The 27,964-nt window shown below is 43.3% G+C and overlaps 2 protein-coding genes across 2 annotated transcripts; both read left to right on the top strand.

The window, feature by feature from the left end:
• Positions 1 to 8,964, top strand: LOC138974109 (tubulin beta chain). Its single transcript, XM_070346807.1, has 8 exons — positions 1 to 158; positions 3,533 to 3,641; positions 5,142 to 5,311; positions 5,917 to 6,102; positions 6,616 to 6,823; positions 7,282 to 7,526; positions 7,926 to 8,140; positions 8,537 to 8,964. The coding sequence occupies exons 1-8, from the start codon at positions 102 to 104 to the stop codon at positions 8,682 to 8,684; spliced, it is 1,338 nt and encodes a 445-aa protein (XP_070202908.1). The 5' UTR covers positions 1 to 101; the 3' UTR covers positions 8,685 to 8,964.
• Positions 8,965 to 16,349: 7,385 nt separating this feature from the next.
• LOC138974102 (tubulin beta chain-like) lies at positions 16,350 to 25,724 on the top strand. Its single transcript, XM_070346796.1, has 8 exons — positions 16,350 to 16,509; positions 19,482 to 19,590; positions 20,544 to 20,713; positions 21,253 to 21,438; positions 21,871 to 22,078; positions 24,004 to 24,248; positions 24,617 to 24,831; positions 25,255 to 25,724. Exons 1-8 carry the CDS (start codon positions 16,453 to 16,455, stop codon positions 25,400 to 25,402), a joined length of 1,338 nt encoding a protein of 445 aa, XP_070202897.1. The 5' UTR covers positions 16,350 to 16,452; the 3' UTR covers positions 25,403 to 25,724.
• Positions 25,725 to 27,964: the final 2,240 nt, after the last annotated feature.

Raw genomic sequence — 27,964 nt, 5'->3', positions numbered from 1 at the left:
ATAAGGGGGTGGTGCGGGTCTCGAGATTCAACGACCACTCTCTACCCGACTTATTTATTTTGCACCCTCTGTGCGGTAGCAGCCCTCCCCAACACACAACCATGCGCGAAATCGTCCACATGCAGGCTGGCCAGTGCGGCAACCAGATCGGCGCCAAGGTAAAAGATCGGGCTTATTTTTTTTTAATTTGTGCAAATTAATGCAAAATAATTCACATGTTAAAATTGTGTTCAGTTTAGAAAAAAAGGAGGAAAAGAAAGATAGCCAGAAAGCGAATCACAATATCGTTCAGTTCAATGTCACCTTGAAATGTTTAACAGTGTTTCAAATCAGTCTTTTTACGGGGTTTGTTTCCACTTTCAAATAGATGATATTTGACAAATAACATTTGTTTTAGGTATGCTAGTGACGCTTTATTTTGTTTACATTTTCAACAGTCATTTTCGTCCGAGCACACTACAGGCTCTTTTATCTTAAGTGTTTTCCATTGTCTGGTTCATGATTTCTTATTTGCTTTTAATTACCTACAAATCTATGATTCATTGTGAGCTCCGTTGAAATGCATTTCACTCATAAATAATGCTTGGGAAAAGTAAGCACAAGGTAAAACTGAAAACAATACTTGATTTGAAACATGACCGGGTTCACGACACATCAACATTAGCAGCACACAGTGCAGGGGAACAAGATCGAACGACGTATTATTCTTTCTTTGACCGTTGTGTGGACACTTGCATTAATCTGTTATGCGATCTTTTAAAACAACATTTGAAAAGTCATGGGCATAGACGCTCTTTTCATTCGTTTAACTTTGCCATCCAGAAAATTCATTGTGAAACATTCCCTAAATATGTAAGATCTCTCATTTGTCTCCAGCCCTACTTTCAAAAAAGCCGCTTAAGAACAAACGGTAAGCTCATATGAGTTTAACACCAAAGAAGTGTTAAAGGCACAGTAAGCCTCCCGTAAACCATCAGATCACAGAGCTCCCCGAGCGTCTACATACAGAACAAGCATACTTCCATTTGAACGCTCACCGAACGGGAACATTCTGGCTGCTTTCTGTCGAGCGTGAGAAATTTTCAAAGAATTTATTTTCGTGGACTTGCTCCTCTACAACAATGGCGCCTCGTTTTGGTGCTGGACGGCTGTTATGAATATTCAATACCTGAAATCACGCCCGGACAGAAAGCCTCCCGTAAACCATCACAGATACTGTCAGGCTTTTACACACAGTACAAACACCCTTCCATTTGAACGCTCACCAAACGGGAACATCCTTGGTGCCCTACGTAAAGAGCGAGCAATTTTTAAAGAATTAATTTTGCAGATTGTCTCGAACACTTTTTGGACCCATCCTGAACTCAGGTCAAAAATGAGTTACTTCCCTTCGGGTCTCATTCTATCGATGTAAACTGGCCATAGCCGTGGATCGATGATTATCAGAATGTTTTTGGACCGTGGTGCGTTTTTGCGCTAGACCTAACTTTTAAAATCTAAATAATAAATTGACAGCTTGTTACACAAACATTCTTTAATCATAAAAGAATTCTTTTTTCATCAAGACAAGATCAGTACAATTCGAAGTTGTGAAAGTTTGAAAAAAGAAAAGCCCGGAAGCAGGGTCACGCAAGGGTCGTAGCAGACGACGGTTTATGCATATCGCCGTTCCTCTCAACAGTCAAAAGCCATCGCTAGAGTTCTTGTGAACCACAGCCGTTTGTTTCGTGCATAAAAACGTGCTATTGTAGATAAGCTGACATCGAGTCGCATTCAAATGACTAACTGACGACTACATTGTGAAAAAGGGAAACTGGATCACACGGGTTCACGATGGCTCAGGGGTAAGATAAACCACGCAAAAATAAATTCTTTGAAAATTGTTCGCTCTTTACGGAGGACACCTAGGATGTTCTCAATCGGTGAGTGTTTAAATGAAAGGGTGTTTGTACTGTGTGTAAAAGCCTGACCGTATCTGTGATGGTTTACGGGAGGCTTACTGTGCCTTTAAAATCACACACGAAAGTGGAGTTTCTAAGGCCTTCGAACATGTCAACGCGAAGATCGAACCTGGTTCTTAGTTCTCAGTGTGTGTTCGCGGCAAATCGATTGCATATCTCTGAGGACTATTGTGGGCGTGTCACGTAACAAAGACCCAAGACCGCCAAACAAACATTCAGTCAATCCTTTCCACCACATATCTATTGGAGATTTTTCACTTCAAAGCGTACAACCTTTGTGACATTAGCAAATACGAGAAGGGGCAGTGATATGTCAAATGACTAGAAAATTGTACGTGCATGTTTGCGAGCTTTGGAATAGGTTTTGGTTGAGGTGGGGAGAGAGGGAAGGGGGGGGGGGAGGGGGGGGGGGGGGTGGCGGCGGCGGAAGCACAAAATGTACCCAAACCAAATGAAAAGTGTTCTTTCGCCTACACTGTAACTGCTGCCGGTGACACTGGTGCATGAATAGGGTTTATGAATATCATGGTATGAATAAGTAGGTAAGAATGGCACGTTATAGGCACACATTAGCATAATGAACTGACCTTCCTCACCCGAGGTCAACAAGCCTTAGTAAGCTAAAGGAATTGGCGAGAACACTTTATGGATCAATAAATATGCCTGCAGAACTTGTTGAGACTTGAAGAAACTTTGGAGTACAACAAGAGCCTATTGTGTCAAGCGAAGACAACGCCGGTGTGTGAAAGAGAAAGAGAGAGAGAGAGAGAGAGAGAGAGAGAGAGAGAGAGAGAGAGAGAGAGAGAGAGAGAGAGAGAGAGAGAGAGAGAGGAACATAGAGAGAGAGAGAGAGAGAGAGACATAGAGAGAGAGGAGAGAGAGAGAGAGAGAGAGAAGAGAGAGAGAGAGAGAGGGGGGGGGGGGGGGGGCAAGCAGCGTAGGATCGAATGCTTACTGTCTCCTTTCTCGAGTCACATTTTTGACCTTTCAACACAATTGTTGCCGTTCTGATAATTATGTAGGCTAATCATTAGTAACAAGGCCAATGACAGAATAATAAATTGCACTTCCCGACACGGTATACTTTGTTGCCACAACCAACAATGCGACAGGCACGGCAGTACTATGTCAAATATTGACAAACATTTGTCCTCGCACACAGGCTACTCATCGGGTTACTATGTCACACATTTTCATGTCAATGTGTCATTAGACACAGTCGATACATAGACATAGTCGAAACGTGAACTTGCTGACATACTCACCAAAGTACTATGTCACAAACTGTCATATCAATAAATGTCAATGCCATGCCAATGCGTATTGATACGTAGTCGATACGTGTACTGAAGACATACTCATCATGTTGCAATGTCACAATGACCATAACAAGGCGTGTAGAAACATAATGGATACGTGTGCTGACGGTGACGACACATGTTTAAAGCCATCACGGTTAAACCATTAGGGGCGTGTTCCCGGGTGTTACCCCGACTTCAGGTAATTTAGAGAACAAATAAAAATAATGATACAAAAATGTTCTGACGATGATGTTGTTGTCATGGTTACAGTTCTGGGAAGTGATCTCCGACGAGCACGGCATTGACCCCACCGGCACATACCACGGTGACTCCGACCTGCAGTTGGAGCGCATCAACGTCTACTACAATGAGGCTACCGGTAAGAAATGAAGCACTCTGAAATATAGATTTGCACGCACATGAAGTTATCCTGCAAGAATGAGGCCCAGGGTTTGACTCTGACAGGGCATATCACTACAATGAGGCCCAGGGTTTGACTCTGACAGGGCATATCACTACAATGAGGCCCAGGGTTTGACTCTGACAGGGCATATCACTACAATGAGGCCCAGGGTTTGACTCTGACAGGGCATATCACTACAATGAGGCCGACGGTCAGAAATAAAGCACTCTGATGAATTATAGAATTGCACGCAAATGAGGGTATCAAGTAACAAGTCGCGTAAGGCGAAAATACAACATTTAGTCAAGTAGCTGTCGAACTCACAGAATGAAACTAAACGCAATGCAACGCAGCAAGACCGTATACTCGTAACATCGTCAGTCCACCGCTCACGGCAAAGGCAGTGAAATTGACAAGAAGAGCGGGGTAGTAGTTGCGCTGAGAACGATAGCACGCTTTTCTGTACCTCTCTTCGTTTTAACTTTCTGAGCGTGTTTTTAATCCAAACATATCATATCTATATGTTTTTGGAATCAGGAACCGACAAGGAATAAGATGAAAGTGTTTTTAAATTGATTTCGAAAATTTAATTTTGATAATAATTTTTATATATTTAATTTTCAGAGCTTGTTTTTAATCCAAATATAACATATTTATATGTTTTTGAAATCAGCAAATGATGGAGAATAAGATGAACGTAAATTTGGATCGTTTTATAAAAGAAATATGTTTTGACAGTTTTCAGATTTTTAATGACCAAAGTCATTAATTAATTTTTAAGCCACCACGCTGAAATGCAATACCGAAGTCCGGGCTTCGTCGAACAATACTTTATCAAAATTTCAACCAATTTGGTTGAAAATGAGGGCGTGACAGTGCCGCCTCAACTTTCACGAAAAGCCGGATATGACGTCATCAAAGACATTTATCAAAAAAATGAAAAAAACATATAGGGATATCATTCCCAGAAACTTTCATGTCAAATTTCATAAAGATCGGTCCAGTAGTTTGGTCTGAATCGCTCTACACGCACACACACACACGCACACGCACACACACACACACACACACACATACACACACACATACACCACGACCCTCGTCTCGATTCCCCCCTCGATGTTAAAACATTTAGTCATAACTTGACTAAATGTAAAAATGAGGCCAGTGGTATGATTTGGATGACTCTGACAGGGCATACTATTACAACGAGCCCACCGCTAAGAATTAGATGGCTTTAACGTGGCCACCTTCAAGAACTGACCGACTTTGCGATGAAACACACACACACATACACCACGACCCTCGTCTCGATTCCCCCTCTATGTTAAAACATGTAATCAGTGCCAATTCTACCTCTACTTTCTTTATCAGACGGTAAACACGTACCCCCGAGCTAACCTTTAATTACCTCGTAATGGCCATCCGCATACCCGTCAGCAGTACACTTGTAAGTTTTACTTATCCATGTTCCAGGCGGCAAATACGTGCCCCGTGCCGTCCTCGTGGACTTGGAGCCCGGCACCATGGACTCCGTCCGCTCCGGCCCCTTCGGACAGATCTTCCGTCCCGACAACTTCGTCTTCGGACAGTCTGGCGCCGGAAACAACTGGGCCAAGGGCCACTACACAGAGGGCGCTGAGCTCGTGAGTGATCTCTCCTCTTGCTATTAAAGTGGACGCTGATGTGAAATGGCTGTTGTATTTTTAATCAATGGTTGGGTTGGAAGACCGCATTACAATTTTCCATGATAAACCAATACTTTCAGAAGGACAAGAATAAGGAGACGATAATATAATTATAGTCATGTGGGGGAGGTGACCCTCAGACAAAAACCTGTCACCATAAATGTAGACTTGACTGAACATCTTAAACATATGAGACAGAGCGCTGTTTAAAGATGCTACCTGTAGACTTGACTGGTTGAAATCAAGAGCTCTGACCGTGGCTTTCACAATGACAAGATATAAGTGGAAGGATAAGATAACAAAGTCCTGTTGGGGAGGTGACCCTCAGACAAAATCCTGTCACCATAAATGTAGACTTGACTTTACCATCCTGATGAAGTCAGCGCCATGCTGACGAACATTTGATAAAGAACTTACCTGAACTGGTTGGTCTTGTGTTTTATTTTTGTTTTGAATGAACATTTTAAACAAATGATGTAGAGCACTAGTTCAAGATGTTATCTGTAGATTTGACTGGTTGAAATCCTGATCTCTGACCATTCTCTCCTTCTCTCTGCCTACAGGTCGACTCCGTTCTGGATGTTGTGCGCAAGGAGGCTGAGAGCTGCGACTGCCTGCAGGGCTTCCAGCTGACGCACTCCCTGGGAGGCGGCACCGGCTCCGGCATGGGCACACTCCTGATCTCCAAGATCCGCGAGGAGTACCCCGACAGAATCATGAACACCTTCTCGGTCGTGCCCTCCCCCAAGGTACGTGTGGAGTGATTGGTTGGTTGATTGGTTGCTTGATTGGTTGGTTGATTGATTGATTGATTGGTTGATTGATTGGTTGTTTGATTGATTGACTGGTTAATATATTGATTGATTGGTTGATTGATAGATGGATTGATTGATTGATCGATTGATTTGGGAAATGTTTATGTTAATACAGTCAAACCTCTGTTTCAAGACCCCCTCTGTTTCAAGACCCCCCCTGTTTCAAGACCCCTGTTTCAAGACCCCCTCTGTTTCAAGACCCCCTCTGTTTCAAGACCCCCTCTGTTTCAAGACCCCCTCTGTTTCAAGACCCTCTCGGTTTCAAGACCTCCTCGGTTTAAAGACCTTGTTTCCAGGGATTTGTTCTTCATTAAGTTTGTACATTTACCTCTATTTTAAGATCCCCCTCCATTATAATACCTAATTTCTTCAGATTTGTGAAGGTCTTCAAACAGAAGTTTTACCGTACGTTTAACTTTCACCGCCGCCCGCCTATGTTACCCACAGGTATCCGACACCGTGGTCGAGCCCTACAACGCCACCCTGTCCGTGCACCAGCTGGTTGAGAACACAGACGAGACCTACTGCATCGACAACGAGGCTCTGTACGACATCTGCTTCCGTACCCTCAAGCTGACCACCCCCACCTACGGTGACCTGAACCATCTGGTCTCCGCCACCATGTCCGGTGTCACCACCTGCCTGCGCTTCCCCGGTAGGTGTCTGGGCATTCAGTGCTTTTGGTGTTTTGCTGGTCTATCGCGTGAAAGTGGGACTCGTCTGTTATCACTTAATAGAGAGAGAGAAGGGGGAGGTGGGAGAGAGAGAGTAGAAAAGAGAGAGAGAGAGAGAGAGAGAGAGAGAGAGAGAGAGAGAGAGAGAGAGAGTGGACGGAGGGGGGGGGGGGGTCATCCTTCTGAAAGTTTTACCGGTACTTTTTCTTCGCCCCTTCTTTAATGTCTTTGCTCATTGGCCATCCCTTTGCTTGTTACTTCCTTTCTTCGAGTCGCCTTATTATGTGCTTTATTTTCTCGAGTTGAGGTGAATTATTTGGTAAAAAACATCACGAAGTCAACTTCCGCCTGAATTAAGGACAGCCTTAAAACTACAGTTTGACTCTGTTTCTTGTCACCAACAATGAAACCTTCCTACATCCTCATCCTCCGTCCACAGGCCAGCTGAACGCTGATCTGCGCAAGCTGGCTGTCAACATGGTGCCCTTCCCCCGTCTCCACTTCTTCATGCCCGGCTTCGCTCCCCTCACCTCCCGCGGCTCCCAGCAGTACCGTGCCCTGACGGTGCCCGAGCTGACCCAGCAGATGTTCGACGCCAAGAACATGATGGCCGCCTGCGACCCCCGTCACGGCCGTTACCTCACCGTCGCCGCCATGTTCCGTGGACGCATGTCCATGAAGGAGGTGAGCAGGCTAAGTTTGACTTGCTTGGGGTTACCTGAATTGTTTTGATAGTGAATTCCGAAAGTCCTTTGTTTGTGTGTGAATTAGGTTTTGTTTGCTTGCGCTTCTGTGATATAAGCCACACAGTGGCCCAAGAAGAAGCTTACATTGGGAATTGGCAAGTCTTATAAGCTGTTCAAGTGTGCGGTTCTTTTTTTAAATTCTGACAAGGGCCTGGCTACAAGGACTTCTTTGCGCTTTCGAAAGAGCTAAGGTGTAGTGTAACAGATAGTAAGTTTCCTTTAACCTCCTCGACTTGGGCCTTTTCCTGCCAATTGACTCACGTCTTACACATTTCACATGCACTTTCAACGCAGACTACTGACCTTGTTTCTCTCCTCTTCCTCTCCCCACACACAGGTCGACGAGCAGATGCTGAACGTGCAGAACAAGAACAGCAGCTACTTCGTTGAATGGATCCCCAACAACGTCAAGACCGCCGTCTGCGACATCCCTCCCCGTGGCCTGAAGATGTCCGCCACCTTCATCGGTAACTCCACCGCCATCCAGGAGCTGTTCAAGCGTATCTCCGAGCAGTTCACCGCTATGTTCCGCCGCAAGGCTTTCCTCCATTGGTACGTTGCTGAGGACGAAAGAAAATGGTCAATTTGGACTAGTTTAACTTGTTTGAGAACATGGAATCGAGTCGTCATTTCATAACTTGATTCAATATTTCCGAGGAATAAACCTGTATCAAACCAATTAGAGTAACTGCAAAAATAAATCTTTAGTTTGTAAGAGAACATGGACTCGAGTCGTCATTTCAGTTCATTCAAAATGATTACTTGATTACATGACATTTGCTTGGGGAAAAACAGCCCAAGCCAAATGCCATCCAAAGTTAGACCGGTAGCCGTTTTCGTTGCAGGCATTAATTGTTTGGGTTAAAGATTTGTACCCGTAAAATAAAGCAACCTTCCCATCCACACGATCTCTGCTTTAACACGTTCTCCTCTGTCTCTGTGTAACAGGTATACTGGTGAGGGCATGGACGAGATGGAGTTCACTGAGGCTGAGTCCAACATGAACGATCTGGTCTCTGAGTACCAGCAGTACCAGGACGCCACCGCCGAGGAGGAGGGCGAGTTCGACGAGGAGGAGGGTGAGGAGGAGGCCTAAGAAGTCCCCATCACATCGTCAGCCAAAGATGCCAAACGCATTTCCCTGATAGAGCCTCATCTCTCCTGAAGCGCTCATCACAACACGAACAGAACTCAACTTTTACTTTCATTAACCAAACGGGGAAAAGAGTGGTTGGAACAATTTCCAAGACCTAATGCCGAATCAGTATTAAGAGACATGGTGAAACTTACACGGAGTTACACCAACTACTGATTAGAAGCAACACCAACTACTGATTAGAAGCAGAGAAAGGTTTCTATCAGGATCGCAAAATGAAGCATGCCTTGGCTTTTGTTTGTTTCGGCACGGATGGATGATTGTGTGTGTGTGCGTGTTCGTGCGCGCGCGCGCGCGCGCGTGTGTGTGTGTGTGTGTGTGTGTGTGTGTGTATGTGTGTGTGTATGTGTGTGTGTTTAAACTCTACAGCTTCAATGTTATTGTTAAAGGACTTAAATCAACGCAACAACAACAACTACAACCAGAAACAGCAGCAGCAGCAGCATTTACAAACAACATAAACAATCACGACTAGAAATTGTAAAAGGGCAGAAAAGAAAAATACAAATTCACGTGACTGTAACGTACACACGTCAATATCACATATACGGACATTAGACAACAAACTAACAAGGAAGAAGAAAAACATGTGTGTTTAATCATAACACACCTAACAGATAAAAATGTCGGTCATTCAGACGAACACATTTTTTGTTTTGTTTGAGGTTTTGCACTTCGTGCCTTTTTAAAATTCACTTTTTTGAAAAGTTAAAAAGATGAGACGAGATTAAAACACACCCACACACCAGGGGCGGATCACATCATTTTTACGGGGTGGTTTCCAAATTTCTTTTAGGGACAAATCGACGACGCGAAGCATTTAGTTGAGGGCGCGAAGCGTTCGAACCACCAAATGTTTATAAAATCAAGTAAAATGGAGCAATCTGGTGCAATCTGAGCCTTCAGTTTTTCATTTTTCTCTCTCATTTTTTCCCCATTTTTGTCCTCTCCATGTTTTAGGCTAGGGGGGGTTTCCGGTAACCCCCGGTAACCCCGGAACCCCCCCTGGATCCGCCCCTGCACACACACACACACATACACACACACACACACACACATACACACACACACACACACTCTCACATTGAATGATTCACACACACACACGTACACACACACGCACACACAAACTTAACAGCGGCAACACAGGGTCAATGCACTTTGACAAGTTTTTCAACCTTCACAAAACCGCGAACAGTCCCACTAAAGGGGGAGCACCTGGCTCGAGCAGCACGTGGCAGCTGACCATGACAGCAAACATTTATTTTGCCGTCACCGTACAGTCAAGAATCGCCTTACCGCGGTCTTTGGAATTTTCAATCAACCCGTGTATGTTCCCTGACATACCTCCGTTGGTTTGAATGACACTTAATAACAACGCGTCACTTAACACCGCCTAATGGTAGGGCGGCTGTCGCGATCAAATAAGTGTCGTCGACCTGTTTCTCTGTGCTAAAAAAACGTCAAAAACAGGTGACTTCTACCGTTCAAAATGAAGGGGGAAAAAAGAATAAAAAAAGAAAATAAGAAAAAGAATAAATACATAAAAGACAGGTTTCTTCATTGAACGCTTTATTATTGGCAAAACGAAACATTCAACAGAACGTCGATCGGATGGTCTTTGTACGAGTAGTGGACGGGTCGGTATACAAATAATAACAAGACCGGCAATTACCGTGAAGTACCTTGTCAGCGTCCTCCCCCCTTATGCACCAATTTTGCCCGAAAGTAGGCGGTGGGCGTTTACTAGGTGCTATACTCTGTGAAAGAACAGTCCCTTACTAGAATGGCCACATGTGGTCATTCATTTCAGAGCTCCCCACGGTCGCCCCTCCCAGAGGGTCCCGGGACCCCCACTTTCAACTTTTAGAGGGTCCATTGACCCCCACTGCAGAATTTTAGAGGGTTCCAAGGATCCAAAAGCCAAAAATCCTAGTGTACTTATAAACCATTGTGGTCACGCATAGTGTGCTGTGTACAGTAGCTGCCGGTTGTAGTCTAAAAACGTATCTACAGTACGCACGTGAAAGGAAATTCAGTGCATCCCAGGATCCGATCTTTTAAAGTTAAGTGCGTCCCGGGACCCCCTCCTTACATTTCTAGTACGTGTGTTCGGCTTCTAGTGCGTAGAGGACGCAGGGACACGCACTTTGGGGAGCTCTGAATTTACATAGACATACTAAAGGAATGCGTTCGTTCGCGTTCGCGTGAGCGCGAATGCCTATGTAGCAACAATGCAACCCAGAACCCGTTTTGATTTTAAATTGTATACACATTTTCATAAAAGTAACGAAAATTGTAACAAAAACTGCAAAGAACAATTCAAAATCTAGTTTATAGAATCCGCGGCAGCAATTATAGCAAAGAATCAAAAATCATAAACAAATACGAAGCTGGATGTCATATTGTAGTCAGTTCACTTGGACTGATTTCAGTTATCCAGCTGGAAAAGTGATCTGGTATGATGGAGACGGACACAGCATAATCAAATATGTCGTTTTCGATTATTCCCCAAAAGCCGACCTCTTCAACCCAAGAAGAGTCTCCCAGGTTTTCATCGTGTCTTTTCATTGCTGTTCAGATAAGCCTATGAGTCTTTTGCATCGATCGACGAGACCATTTACTCTGATGAAAGATTTATGCCGCGTGTGGAACTCAACAAATAATGAATCCCAAATCCGCGGAAATATGTTCTTCAATTCGTGACCCAAAGAAGGGGCCGGGCGTTTACTAGGTACTACTACTGTTCTCTTTCTTTTATAACTAAAGCGCTCTTCTTCTGTTAGATCCATCAATCAATCAATCAATATGAGGCTTATATCGCGCGTATTCCGTGGGTACAGTTCTAAGCGCAGGGATTTATTTTTTTATGTTCTTATTTTTATTTTATGCAATTTATATCGCGCACATAATTATTCAAGGCGCAGGGATATATTTATGCTGTGTGAGATGGAATTTTTTTACACAATACATCACGCATTCACATCGGCTAGCAGATCTCAGCCATTTCAGCGCATATCCTACTTTTCACGGCCTATTATTCCAAGTCACACGGGTATTTTGGTGGACATTTTTATCTATGCCTATACAATTTTGCCAGGAAAGACCCTTTTGTCAATCGTGGGATCGTTAACGTGCACACCTCAATGTAGTGTACACGAAGGGACCTCGGTTTTTCGTCTCATCCGAAAGACTAGCACTTGAACCCACCACCTAGGTTAGGAAAGGGGGGAGAAAATTGCTAACGCCCTGACCCAGGGTCGAACTCGCAACCTCTCGCTTCCGAGCGCAAGTGCGTTACCACTCGGCCACCCAGTCCTCTCTGCTGCGTTTGATACGATTGACCACAACCTAGCTTCTACTCTCTTGTCTGGAACAATCTTTCGGCATCAATAGCACAGCTCTGTCCTGGTTCCGTTCCTATCTGTCATACAGAAGTCAGTTTGTTCTTGTGGCAGACCATCGTTTTAGCACAACACCTCTGCTCTATGGAGTACCACAGGGCTCAGTCTTAGGTCCGGCACTGTTTGTCTTGTACACAACACAGCTATCCACCATCATCAACCACCATGCACTCAGTCACGAAATGTTCGCAGACAATACACAGCTTCATTAAGCATCTCCTCCTGAAAAGGTCAATGACCTTGTCTCTTCCCTACAAGACTGCTTTTCTGATGTAAAAGACTGGATGAATGAACACAAACTTAAACTTAACGAAGGAAAAACTGAAGCGAGACCACATCAACCCCCTACTTCGCTCCTTGCACTGGCTCCCTGTCAACACCCGAATCTCCTACAAACTGTCCACTCTGGTCTACAAGTGTCTCAACGACTCTGCCCCCGAGTACCTTCAATCCTCCCTGGACCTGTACACCCAGCCCTCCGACCGTCCCCTTCGTTCTGCTGCTGACCCACTCCGCCTTCACATCCCTCGCTCGAAACTCGCATCTGCTGGTCAGCGGTGCATTTCCCTCCGCGGGCCCCTCCGTCTGGAACTCCCTGCCGCTTGAGCTTCGCCAGAGCCCCTCTCTTGACGCGTTCAAGAGTAGGTTGAAGACTCAGTTCTTCCCGTAGCTGGCTGCGGCTTTCATGTTCGACGTGATGTGTTGTGCCCCAAAAGACATTCTTGTGCTGTGCTCTGTGAGAGGTGTTTTCTTTGTGTTTAATATTATTTTGTTTGGACCTAGCTATTGATGTGTACATAGTTGTTAAACAGTTGTTTGTTGTATGTTTATCAGGGTTTGCTAGTGTGTGATAGGGTTCGTGTCCGTCTGTAGAACTAGATGTTAGTTTCTTTGTTAGTCCTGTGTTGACAACCCTTCGACAAGCGCTTAGAACTGTACCCACGAAATACGCGCTATATAAGCTTCATATTGATTGATTGATTGACAGTTCTGTTTGCCTCTTCTTCTAGTCACAATCTTCCATCTGCCATTCAGTTAGGGTCAGTATTCTTAGGGAAGGCCAGAGATCTTGGGTTCTACCTTGACTCTGACCTTTCTATGAGACATCATGTCACAAAAACATGTCAGGCAGCCTACCTTGAAATTAGGCGCATCAGCTCCATCCGCCACTTTCTCACTGAAGAAGCCACAAAAACCCTTGTCACTTCCTGCATATTGTCTCGTTTAGACTATTGTAATGCCCTGTTGATTGGATGTCCTTCGTTTGTTATCTAACCTCTCCAAACTGTTCAAAATGCTGCAGCCCGCATCATCTTTAGGTCAAAGAAAACACAGCATGTCACTCCCCTGCTATACACACTCTTCTGGCTGCCGGTGGAACAGCGTATCAAGTACAAAGTCGCTTGTTTGTGTTTCAAGGTCTTCTCAGGAAGTGCCCCTCTGTACCTTTCTGAACTCCTGCACATATCCACCCCATCACGCACACTCAGATCATCCGTTGACACCAGGCTATTAAAAGTTGAGCGCTTCAACAGGAAGCAGCACGGAGCAAGAACCTTCTGTTGTGGTGCACCACCACTCTGGAACTCTCTTCCTTTCTCTGTCAGACACTGCACCTCTCTCAGCTATTCAAACAACAGTTGAAAACTTTCTTTTTCACACAATACTACACCAACCCGGCCTAAGGTCTTTTTCATTCCATTTCTGCACGTACTCCTCTCCCACAAAGTTGGCATGATTGTTGAAAGTGTTCGCTTGGTATGTGTGTATATGTAGTGCGTATAGCATATAATTATGAATATTGTGTGAACAGTACATGTGGTGATTTTTGTCCGTATGGTTAATTGTCTTATGTAGGTTGTACATTTAATTGTTCTATTCTGTATATGTTCTTTTGTAAAGGGCCTAGAGCCATAGGTTAGGCACTTGAAAATATCCAGTTATTATTATTATTAAGTATTATGTCACTTTGCTACGGCCATTTTTTTTAAATCAACATCCATTCTAAGCTGATTCACGTACAGCATCATCGATTTTTGTTGGTTTTTTGTTTGTCGGTTTTCAAGGCCGATATATATCAAAGTTCTTGTGAATGTTTCGTTTCGTCCTGAATTAAACGTTCTAATAATTTAACCTTTCTTGCTTATTAAAAAACAAATTCTGGCGAAAGTAGGACAAACAAGTCGCGTGAAGCGATATAAAAACATTTTGTCAAGCTGTCGGTATTAAAGTAACAGATTAACACTCAAAAACAGTCATCGCCGAGACTACATTAAGATGATAGTTTCGACTAACCACACATACCTAAGGCCAAAAAAAAAAAGTTTTATGTTTCTGGTCACCCGACCCTACCTAGTTTTTTCCCGCCAACCCTGGACTTTTTTTTTTATTGCATTTGTAAGAAAAAAGAAAAAAAGCGCGTCAAAACGAAAGTAACAGACGGCAGACGACACAAGGGGGATAACCCCGCATCCCATTTGTCTCATTTGTTTTGTAATGTGTTGTCTTTCTCATTGTATAGTAAGTCCAGTCTCTTTGCGTCACCGCATAGTTATTTTCTACCCTGAAAAAAAAAAAAAAAACAAAAAATCCCTACCTACCTACCCTATTTTTTGTAACCATGTTACCAGAAACATACAACTTTTTTTTGTTTTGCCTAAAGACCGAGACGGGTCACGCTCGTCTCCGCGTAGCGTGCGAACGCAGTACTTTCTTACCTATTTTCTGTCATTCTGAGCACATTTTTGAGGTAAACATGACATATGTATATATTTTTGAATTCAGGAGAAATTGATTTTTACATTTAGTCAAGTTTTGACTAAATGTTTTAACGTAGAGGGGGGAATCCAGACGAGGGTGTGGTGTGTGTGTCTTTGATGACGTCATATCCGGCTTTTTGTGAAAGTTGGGGGCACTGTCACGCTCTCATTTTTAAACCAAATTGGTTGAAATTTTGGTCAAGTAATCTTCGACGACGCCCGGACTTTGGTATTACATTTCAGCATGGAGGCTTACAAATTAATTAATGAGTTTGCTCATTAAAGTTGTCATTAAAATCGATTTTTCGCAAACAGATTTAAAATTGATTGCATCGTATTCTTCATGACATTCTAAATCTAAAAATATATACATATGTTATGTTTACTCTTAAAATGTGATCACAATTAACGAAAATAGATTAATTAGTCTTACGATTAAAATTTAAGAAATCGATCCAAAAATGATTTCATCTTATTCTTTATCGTTTCCTGATTCCAAAAACATATAGATATGATAGGTTGTATTCAAAACAAGCTCAGAAAGTTAAAACGAATACAGAAAAGCGCGCATTCCTGCTTAGCACAATACGTTACCGCGCTATTCTGGCGTGTGCATATCACTGCGTTTTGCACGTGGGAGGTGAGCGATTTCCTTCTCGCGGGGATTGACGAAGCTGTACTGTCTTGGTGAAAAAAATACAGTGCGTTCAGTTTCATTCCGTGAGTTCGACAGCTTGACTAAATGTAGTAATTTCGCCTTACGCGACTTGTTACATATGTTAGTGAAAACTCGATTTTAATGACAACTTTAATGAGCAAACTAGTTCACTAATTTTTACGCTGCAAAGCTGAAATTCAATCCCATAGTCCGGACTTCGTCGAAGATTGCTTGACCAAAATTTCAATCAATTTGATTGAAAAAAGAGGGCGTGACAGTACTGCCTTAACTTTCACAAAAAGCCGGATATGACGTCATCAAAGACAGATATTGAAAAAATGAAACACTTTTTCTAGGGATATCATACACGGGAGCTCTCATGTGAAATTTCATGAAGATCGGTCGGGTAGTTTTCTCTTAATCGCTCTACACACACACACACACACACACACAGACACACACACACACACACACACACACACACACACACACACACACACACACACACACATACACCACAACCCTCGTCTCGATTCCCCGTCTATGTTAAAACATTTAGTCAAAACTTGACTAAATGTAAAAAGGCGCCCCATGCTGTAAGGGTATTATTCGGAACTGGCATCGACCAAGCGTGTTTGATCGGTTCGTGATCCGGTTAAGCGGTTCTGTCAGCCCTCTACTGCCATGACGTGTTTCCTTCTGCGCCCCTGGTTTAGGCAACCTGTTGTTTTGGCGACGACTTGTAGCTGCCTTCTCGACCGCTCTTGTGATCCGATCCACCCGTATATAAGGGGGTGGTGCGGGTCTCGAGATTCAACGACTACTCTCTACCCGACTTATTTATTTTGTACCCTTTGTGCGGTAGTAGCCCTCCCCAACACACAACCATGCGCGAAATCGTCCACATGCAGGCTGGCCAGTGCGGCAACCAGATCGGCGCCAAGGTAAGAGATCGGGCTTATTTTTTTTAAATTTGTGCTAATTAATGCAAAATATTTCACATGTGAAAACTATGTTTAGTTTAGAAAATAAGGAGGAAAAGAAATTAAAGATAGCCAGAAAGCGAACCACAATATCGTTCAGATTGAAATGTTTAACAGTGTTTCAAAACAATCTTTTTACGGGGTTTGTTTCCACTTTCTTATAGATGATTTTTGACAAATGACATTTGTTTAAAGTATGCTGGTGACGCTTTATTTGGTTTACATTTTCAACATTCGTTTTGAATTGATTTATTTCCGAGCACACTACAGGCTCTTTTATCTTATGCGTTTTCCATCGTCTGGTTCATGATCTCTTATTTGCTTTTAATTACCTAAAAATCTATGATTCATTGTTAGCTCCGTTGAAATGCATTTCACTCCTAAATAATGCTTGGGAAAAGTAAGCACTGGGTAAAACTGAAAACAACACTTGTTTTGAAACATGACCGGGTTCACGACACATCAACATTAGCAGCACACAATGCAGGGGAACAAGATCTAACGACGTATTATTCTTTCTTTGACCGTTGTGTGGACACTTGCATTAATCTGTTATGGGATCTTTTAAAGCAATATTCAAAAAGTCATGGGCATAGACGCTCTTTTTATTCATTTAACTTTGCCATCCAGAAACATTCCCTGAGCATAATTATAGGATCTCTCATTTGTCTCCAGCCCTACTTTTTAACAACAAAGCCGCGTCAGAACAAAACGTAAGCTCATATGAGTTTAACGCGCACAAAATTGTTAAAATCACACCCGAAAGTGAGGTTTCTACGGCTAAATGTTACGACCTTCGAACATGTCAACGCGAAAATCGAACCTGGTTCTTAGTTCTCAGTGTGTGTTCGCGGCAAATCGATTGCGGATCTCTGAGGACTATTGTGGGTGTGTGTCAGGTAACTAAGACCCAAGACTGCCAAACAAACATTCAGGCAATCCTTTCCACCAGAAATAGATTGGAGATTTTTCACTTCAAAGCGTACAACCTTTGTGACATTGGCAAATACGAGAAGGGGCAGTGATATGTCAAATGACTAGAAAAGTGTACGTGCGTGTTTGTGAGCTTTGAAATAGGTTTCGGTTGAGGTGGGGAGAGAGGAGGGGGGTGGTGGCGACGGCAGCACAATAAGTACCCGAACCAAATGAAAAGTGTTCTTTCGCCTGCACTGTAACTACTGCCGGTGACACATTTGCATGAATAGGGTTTATGAATATCTTAACATGAATTAGTAGGTAAGAACGGCACGCTATAGGCACAACAAGCCTTAGAAAGCCAAAGCAATGGGCGAGAACACTTTATGGATCAATAAATGTGCCTGCAGAACTTGTTGAGACTTGAAGAAACTTTGGAGTACAACAAGAGCGAAGACAACGCCTGCGTGTGAGAGAGTAAGAGAAAGAGAGAGAGGGAGAGAGAGAGAGAGGGAGAGAGAGAGAGGGAGAGAGAGAGGGAGAGAGAGAGAGAGGGAGAGAGAGAGACAGAGAGAGAGAGAGAGAGAGAGAGAGAGAGAGAGAGAGAGACAGAGAGAGAGAGAGAGACAGAGAGAGAAAGAAAGAAAGAGACTCACAGATAGAGATAATGTATCACGTTCTAACATGTTCAAACAGCAATACTAGAAATACATGCAACCAAAAAGAAAACAATTCACTTTCTATTCTTCATTTCAAAACTATGAACGAAATCACGCACCTTTCTCTCTTTGCCGATCCGAATCTAACGTCAACTGAATCAGATATACCGAATTTATGGATCAAACTCGCAAGAACGAATTAAGGTTATTCAGCGTAACAGATCAAGTGACCTGGTTAACCAGTAGTTAGGATAATCACACCATCAATAGAGCCCATAGAACTACCGTAGGGTTATCAGGAGAAATCACGGTATCACGGACTGTACTGGTCACTGGCCTTCTTCAAAGCTGAAATCACCTGTTGTTATTTTTTTTTTGTGCGTCACTGGCTAAGTCATTGCCAAAGACACCATGTCGTTCCTCTCATAGATTATTCACTGTCCGCTAAACAGGATAATGGCCACTACGCTAGGATGATAGTAGTAAGCAAACAATCTCTCTGGTGGAAATTGAATCCAGCGCAAATAAAAAGCGGGCTTTTTATTTCTTAAACATAAAAGTGAAGGCGTACGTAATAGATGAAACAGAGAGAGAGAGAGAGAGAGAGAGAGAGAGAGAGAGAGAGAGAGAGAGAGAGAGAGAGAGAGAGAGAGAGAGAGAGAGAGAGAGAGAGAGAGAGAGAGAGAGAGAGAGATAGGGGTGGGGGGGGGGGGGGCAAGCAGCGTAGGATCAAATGCTTACCGTCTCCTTCTTCGAGTCACATTTTTTACACAATGGTTGCCGTTCTGATTTGTAAGCTAATCAATAGTAACTAGGCCAATGACAGTATCATAAATTGCACTTCCCGACACGGTATACTTTGTTGCAACAACCAACAATGCGACTAGGCTCGGCAGTACTATGTCAAATATTGACAAACATTATTTTATCCTTACACGTAGGCTACTTATCATGTGGCTATGTCACACATTTTCATGTCAATGCGTCATTAGACACAGTCAATACATAGACATAGTCAAAACGTAAACTTACTGACATACTCACCAAATTACTATGTCACAAACAGCCATATATCAATACATGTCAATGCCGTGCCAATGCGTCCTGAGACATAGTCGATATGTGTACTGAAGACATATACTCATCATGCTGCAATGTCACAATGACCGTAGCAATGCGTGTTGAAACATGATGGATACATGTGCTGACGATGATGATAAATGTTGTTTTTACGCCCTCACGGTTAAACCGTAAGGGGCATGTTCCCGGGTGTTACCCCGACTAAAGTTGATTTAGAGAAAAACATAAAAATAATGATAACAAAATGTGCTGACGATGATGTTGTTGTCATGGTTACAGTTCTGGGAGGTGATCTCCGACGAGCACGGCATTGACCCCACCGGCACATACCACGGTGACTCCGACCTGCAGTTGGAGCGCATCAACGTCTACTACAATGAGGCCACCGGTAAGAAATGAAGCACTCTGACATATAGAATTGCACGCACATGAGGGTATCCTGTAAGACAGAGGCCCATGGTTTGACTCTAACAGGGCATACCACTACACTGAGGCCACAGTTAAGAAATGAAGCACTCTGAAAATATAAAATTGCACAATCAGTGTATCCTGCAAAAATGAGGCCAATGGTATGATCTGTATGACTCTGACAGGGTATACTATTACAGCGAGACCACCGCTAAGAATTATGTGGCTTTAACGTGTAGCATACACATAATTATGGCCACCTGTAAGAAATTACCGACTTTAAGATGTAGACGGATTACAAAACGATCGACAGCTATCGGTAAGAACTTAATGACTTTGAAGTGTAGAATTGCACACAGATGAGGGCATACTATTACAATGAGACCACTGGTAACAACTGTATGCCTTGAATGAAATGTAGAATTACAAACATATGAGGGCGCACTGCATTTTGAGCTTACTTACTTTAGAATATTCCATAACGCCCCTAATGGGTTTGCGAGCTGACTGACTTTTAACGTTCAGACTTACAAAAGAGGTTATGCACTAGGCAATGTTACTGAAACCAGGACGTTGTCCGATGCAAAGAAGTAAGTTGCTTTAAACGAGATCATATGCGATTTCAATGAAATCTGAATTTACACACAGAGGCTGATTGGGGTGGGAAGGTGTGATTGTAGTCTTTTTTTTTTTACCAGAAAATCTGACCTCTGATTGAGGTATAATTCAATCTTTCATGGAACACATAATTTTTCGATAAAAGACAATGTTACTTGAAATAACTTCCCAGCATCAGCTGCCATCAAAGATCTAATCAGTGCCAAATCTACCTTTACGTACGTTATCAGACGAGAAAACCTTACATTACCTTGAAATGGCCATCGGCATACCCGTCAGCAGTACACTCGTAAGTTTTACTTATCCATGTTCCAGGCGGCAAATACGTGCCCCGTGCCGTCCTCGTGGACTTGGAGCCCGGCACCATGGACTCCGTCCGCTCCGGCCCCTTCGGACAGATCTTCCGTCCCGACAACTTCGTCTTCGGACAGTCTGGCGCCGGAAACAACTGGGCCAAGGGCCACTACACAGAGGGCGCTGAGCTCGTGAGTGATCTCCCTTCTTGTTCTTGAAATGAATGATGATATGGAATGGCTGTTGTATTTTTGATCAGGGGATGTGTTGGAATACCGCATTACAATCTTCTATGATAAACTAATACTTCCACAAAGACAAGATATAATAGGAAGGAGAAGTATCAGGATAAGATAATATAATTATAGTCATGTGGGGGAGGTGACCCTTAGACAAAAACCTGTCACCATAAATGTAGATTTGATTGAAAATCTTAAACAAATGATGCAGAGCGCTATTTAAAGATGTTATCTTTAGACTTGACTGATACTATTTATTTGCATGTATGATACAGGTACAAATGTGATAATTGTAGGCTTATACTAGTGATTGCTGTGTGTGATACATGAAATGTGATATGAATGCTGTTTTTATATGTTATACTCTTACTTTCTCCCAAGCGCAAGACAAATTCTTCTATGAAAATTGAAGCCAATAAAATTTGAGTTGAGTTGAGTTGGAGTTGAAATCCTGATCTCTAACCATTCTCTCTCCTTCCATCTGCCTACAGGTCGACTCCGTTCTGGATGTCGTGCGCAAGGAGGCCGAGAGCTGCGACTGCCTGCAGGGCTTCCAGCTGACCCACTCCCTGGGAGGCGGCACCGGCTCCGGCATGGGCACACTCCTGATCTCCAAGATCCGCGAGGAGTACCCCGACAGAATCATGAACACCTTCTCGGTCGTGCCCTCCCCCAAGGTACGTGGGGTGTGATTGATTGGTTGGTTGATTTATAGATTGGTTGATTGACTGATTGATTAATTGATTGATTGATTGACGGATTGATCTTCACAGCAAAAAGTTTAAGATTTAAAGCAGATACCTAGTCTTACTTTGTGTTCCTGCTATAACTTCGGCATGAGATGCAATGGAAGAAACCAAGTAAACAAAGTAAACACACGTTTTAATTTTGTCATTGAAACACAATGAAATTCAGCTCGGGCAGCATCCCGTAAAATAACTGCTACTCGTCCGTCAGTCTCGCTTCTCTTCTTCCAAATTTCATCAACAAACATTTGCCTGTCAAGGAAGAATATCAGTTTTAACGACCTTAGCGGCAGCAGTGGCCATTCAGGAAGATATTTTGTTAATACTTTTAACTTCACCGCCGCCCGCCTATGTTACCCACAGGTGTCCGACACCGTGGTCGAGCCCTACAACGCCACCCTGTCCGTGCACCAGCTGGTTGAGAACACAGACGAGACCTTCTGCATCGACAACGAGGCTCTGTACGACATCTGCTTCCGTACCCTCAAGCTGACCACCCCCACCTACGGTGACCTGAACCATCTGGTCTCCGCCACCATGTCCGGTGTCACCACCTGCCTGCGCTTCCCCGGTAGGTGTCTGGGCATTCAGTGCCTTTCGTGTTTTGCTGGTCTTTCGCGTGAAAATGGGACTCGTCTGTTATTATTTAATAGAGAGGGGGACGGGGGAGAGGAGAAGAGAGAGAGAGAGAGAGAGAGAGAGAGAGAGAGAGAGAGAGAGAGAGAGAGAGCGAGAGAGAGAGAGCGAGAGAGAGAGAGAGAAAGAGAGAGATTGACTGATTGCTTGAACTTGTTATTATTTAATAGAGAGGGGGACGGGAGGGAGAGAGAGAGAGAGAGAGAGAGAGAGAGAGAGAGAGAGAGAGAGAGAGAGAGAGAGAGATTGATTGATTGATTGATTGAACTTGTTATTATTTAATAGAGTGGGGGACGGGGGAGAGAAGAGAGAGAGAGAGAGAGAGAGAAGAGAGAGAGAGAGAGAGAGAGAGAGAGAGAGAGAGAGAGAGAGAGAGAGAGAGAGAGAGGACGGAAGGGGGGGGGGTCATCCTTCTGCAATTTTTACCTGTATTTTTGCTTCATCCCTTCTTTAGTGTCCGTGCTCATTGGCCATCCCTTTGCTTGTTACTTCCTTTCTTCGGGTCGCCTTATTATTTTCGCTATATTTTCTCGAGGTGAGGTGCTCCAGGTCACTGACTGGAGTTACCCTCTTTTTCACCCACCATCCATGTCTGCATTTTGTCTATCGATTTCTTTCAACAATATGTTTGGTTCGACCGTCTGCAAGCACCGCTTTCTTCGCTGAAATGTTTTTACTCTTTTGTTTGTTCTACAGTGTCTTTGCCATTTTTGCCCTCTATCTTCATGGTTGTTCTTTCGTCTTTGTTTTTTTTCCTTCCCCGATTAAACCAATAGGATGGGTTAATACGAAGATTAGGAAGCTATCTATTCAAGGCCTTTGATCTTCTTTCCCTTCTTTTTTTCCATCTCCTCCCGCGCTGAGATACAACGTGATCAGTAGCACATACACATTAGCATCACATTAGGGTGTCCGTAAACGCCTTTGGTCTTGGTGCTTCTTATTAGCATCATTTCAGTGATCTGTCTTCCTGTTGGTATCTAAAACTTTCACGAATAACTCATCGTGAAGACTCGTCGGATTACCATGCATTAATGTTTAACAAAGGCTTTTCTGGCAAAGAAGAAGACTGGTAATTTCTCCATGAACATCCTAATTCTTCGTCTTCTGCGTGCGAATGTAGACAGGTCATATCTCAGAGTACATCTGAAAAAACAAGAAATACATTGAGCAGACAGGCGCTTCCTGCGAACAGAAGAACGGGATGTAGCAAGCACGATTTATGTTCTCTTTCCTGTGACTGACATTTCCGCCTTTCGTCTACTGACGTCTGACCCTAGAAGTTATCTTTCCTCTGCTGACGGTTGAGCCTAAGATACGAGAGTGTACTTTTGTTACCCAGGAGACGAGAAAGTCGCCCGATTAATGTCGCTAGCGATCGATGCAACGTGTGTGTGTGTGTGTGTGTGTGTGTGTGTGAGAGAGAGAAAGAGAGAGAGAGAGAGAGAGTGTGAGAGTGTGTGTGTGTGTGTGTACGTGTGTGTGTGTGTGTGTGTGTGTGTGTGTGTGTGTGAGTGTATTGATTTGGTATTGTCGCGCTCGTGTCTAGACTGGCTGTAACCTCAACCATGACCCACTTTGCAAGAACTGGTCTAATGGAATGTATCTGTCCTCCTTAACCTTTCCACTCATCAAGCCTTCTTAATTTGAACCGTATCGTATCATATGCTTCTTAATAACATTGCACTACCCGAAACTTTAGTTTGGCACTGAATTATTGGTAAAAAGACTTCGCAAGTCGACTTCTGGCTCAATTAAAGACAGCCTTAAAACAACAATTTTCACCCTGTATCTTGTCACCAACAATGAAACTTTCCTTCATCCTCATCCTCATCTCACTTAATTACTCTCTAACCACAGGCCAGCTGAACGCTGATCTGCGCAAGCTGGCTGTCAACATGGTGCCCTTCCCCCGTCTCCACTTCTTCATGCCCGGCTTCGCTCCCCTCACCTCCCGCGGCTCCCAGCAGTACCGTGCCCTGACGGTGCCCGAGCTGACCCAGCAGATGTTCGACGCCAAGAACATGATGGCCGCCTGCGACCCGCGTCACGGCCGTTACCTCACCGTCGCCGCCATGTTCCGTGGACGCATGTCCATGAAGGAGGTGAGCGGGCTAAGTTTGACTTGCTTGGGGTTACCTACATTGTTTTGATAGTGATTTCCAAAAGTCCTTGCGCTTCTGTGATATAAACCACACAGTGGCTCAAGAAGAAGCTTACATTGGGAATTGGCAAGTCTAATAAGCTGTTCAAGTGTGCTGTTCTTTTTTTAAATTCTGACAAGGGCCTGGCTACAAGGACTTCTTTACGCTTTCGAAAGAGCTAAGGTGTAGTGTAACAGATAGTAAGTTTCCTTTAACCTCCTCGACTTGGGCCTTTTCCTGCCAATTGACTCACGTCTTACACATTTCACATGCACTTTCAACGCAGACTACTGACCTTGTTTCTCTCCTCTTCCTCTCCCCACACACAGGTCGACGAGCAGATGCTGAACGTGCAGAACAAGAACAGCAGCTACTTCGTTGAATGGATCCCCAACAACATCAAGACCGCCGTCTGCGACATCCCTCCCCGTGGCCTGAAGATGTCCGCCACCTTCATCGGTAACTCCACCGCCATCCAGGAGCTGTTCAAGCGTATCTCCGAGCAGTTCACCGCCATGTTCCGCCGCAAGGCTTTCCTCCATTGGTACGTTGCTGAGGACCAAAGAAAATGGTCAATTTGGACTCAGGTTAAAGAAAAGTATTTAACTTGTTTGAGAACATGGAACCGAGTCGTCATTTCAGCTAATATAAGATCATAACTTGATTCAATATTTCCGAGGAATAAACCCGTATCAAATCAGTTAGAGTAACTGTAAGAAAAATATCTTTAGTTTGTATGAGAACATGGACCCGAGTCGTCATTTTAGTTCATCCAAAATGATTACTTGATTACATGACATTTGCTTGGGGAAAAACAGGCCAAGCCAAATGTCATCCAAAGTTAGACCGGTAGCCGTTTTCGTTGCAGGCATTGTTTGGGTTAAAGATCTGTACCCGTAAAATAAAGCAACCTTCCCATTCACACGATCTCTGCTTTAACACATTCTCCTCTGTCTCTGTGTAACAGGTACACTGGTGAGGGCATGGACGAGATGGAGTTCACTGAGGCTGAGTCCAACATGAACGACCTGGTCTCTGAGTACCAGCAGTACCAGGACGCCACCGCCGAAGAGGAGGGCGAGTTCGACGAGGAGGAGGGTGAGGAGGAGGCCTAAGAAGTCCCCATCACATCGTCAGCCAAAGATGCCAAACGCACTTCCCTGATAGAGCCTCATCTCTCTTGAAGCGCTCATCACCACGAACAGAACTCAACTTTTACTTTCATTAACCAAACGGGGAAAAGAGTGGTTGGAACAATTTACAAGACCTAATGCCGAATCAGTATTAAGAGTTACACAAACTACTGATTAGAAGCAGAGAAGGGGTTCTATCAGGAAGCTACGCCCTGCCTTGTTTTTGTCGTTTAAACAGTTTTGTGCAAAGAGTAGTCGTTCCTGGTCGGGCCAAAATAAGACAACCTGATCGCAAAATGAAGAATGCCTTTGCCTTTGTTTGTTTTGGAACGGATGGACGAATGACGAATGTGTGTGTGTGTGTGTGTGTGTGTGTGTGTGTGTGTGTGTGTGTGTGTGTGTGTGTGTGTGTGTGTGTGTGTGTGGTGTGTTTAAACCCTACAACTTCAATATGATTGTAAAAGGAATTAAAACAACGCAACAACAGCAACTGCAACAAGAAACAGAAGCAGCATCATCATTAACAAATAACATAAACAGCAACAACAACAATCACGATTAGGAATTGTGAAGGGCAGCGAAGTAAACTACATATTCACATGAATATAACAGTCCACCACGACTACAAACGCCAATATCACATATATAAGCATAAGACAACACTGCCAAGGAAGAAGGAAAACATATGTGTGTTTACCAAAAACACACCTAACAGAAGAAAACAAAGTGTCGGTAAGTTTTAGTTTGTGCACATTGCGCCTTTTTAAAACTCAATTTTTGGAAAAATGAAAAAAATGAGGCGAGATTAAAACACACACACACACACACACACACACACACATACACACACACACACACACACGCACACACACACACACACACACACATACACACACACACACACACACACGCATTAAAAAAATCAACAGCGGCAACACAGGGTCAATCCACTTTGACAAGTTTTTCAACCTTCACAAAACCGCGAAAAGTTCAACGAAAGGGGGAACATTTGTCTCGAGCAGCACGTGTCAGCAGACCATGACAGCCAACAATTATTTTACCGTCACCGTACGGTAAAGAATCGCCTTACCGCGGTCTTTGGAATTTCCAATCAACCCGTGTATACGTATGTCCCCTGACATACACCCTAATGATAGGGTAGCTGTCGTGATCTCATTAAAAAACAAGTCGCGTAAGGCGAAATTACTACATTTCGTCAAGCTGTGGAACTCACAGAATGAAACTGAACGTAGTCCGCCGCTAGTGCAAAAGGCAGTGAAAGTGACGAGCCTGTTTGGCGCGGTAGCGGTTGCGCTGTGCTTCATAGCACGCTTTACTGTACCTCTCTTCGTTTTAACTTTCTGAACGTGTTTTTAATCCAAACATATCATATCTATATGTTTTTGGAATCAGGAACCGACATCGACAAGGAATAAGAGGAAAGTGTTTTTAAATTGATTTCGAAAATTTAATTTTGATCATTTTTTTTATATTTTTAATTTTCAGAGCTTGTTTTTAATCCAAATATAACATATTTATATGTTTTTGGAATCAGGAAATGATGAAGAATAAGATGAACGTAAATTTGGATCGTTTTATAAAAAAATTTGTTTTTTACAATTTTCAGATTTTTAATGACCAAAGTCATTAATTAATTTTTAAGCCACCAAGAAATGCAATACCGAAGTCCGGCCTTCGTCGAAGATTGCTTGGCCAAAATTTCAATCAATTTTATTGAAAAATGAGGGTGTGACAGTGCCGCCTCAACTTTTACAAAAAAACGGATATGACGTCATCAAAGACATTATCGAAAAAAATAAAAAAATATCCGGGGATATCATTCCCAGGAACTCTCATGTCAAATTTCATAAAGATCGGTCCAGTAGTTTAGTCTGAATCGCTCTACACACACACACGCACAGACAGACAGACAGACACACACACACACACACATACACCACGACCCTCGTCTCGATTCCCCCTCTATGTTAAAACATTTAGTCAAAACTTGACTAAATGTAAAAAAAAAGGGTTTTCGACCTGTATCGCTGTGCTGACGGTGCGAACTAAAATAAAATACAACAGTCAAAAACAGGTGACTTCTCACGTTCAAAATAAAGTGGAGAAAAAAATTAAGGGAAAAAAAGGTTACTTCATGGAACTCTTAATTATTGGCAAATCCAAACACATTCAACAGAACGTCGATCTGATGGTCTTTGTACGAGTAGTGGCCGGGTGGGTATACAAATAATTACAAGACAATTACCGTAAAATACCTTGTAAGCGTCCACCCCACCTTACGCACCAATTTTGCCCTAAAGAAGGGGGTTGGACGTTTACTAGGTATCATACTCTGTGAAAGAACTGAATTGCCACATGTGGTCATTCAGTTATAAATATATATGCATGTTTGAGGAATGCGTCCGTTCGCGTGTGCTCGAATGCCTATGTAGCAACAATGCATCCCAGAACCCGTTTTGATTTTAAATTTTATACACATTTTCATAAATGTAACGAAATCTGACAAGAACAACTCAAAATCTG

This window comes from Littorina saxatilis, linkage group LG1 (genome assembly GCF_037325665.1).
Source record: "Littorina saxatilis isolate snail1 linkage group LG1, US_GU_Lsax_2.0, whole genome shotgun sequence".
NCBI classification, from domain to species: Eukaryota; Metazoa; Mollusca; class Gastropoda; order Littorinimorpha; family Littorinidae; genus Littorina; species Littorina saxatilis.
The sequence above is the reverse complement of the archived record's forward strand: the minus strand, read 5'-3'. Positions and strand labels throughout refer to the sequence as shown.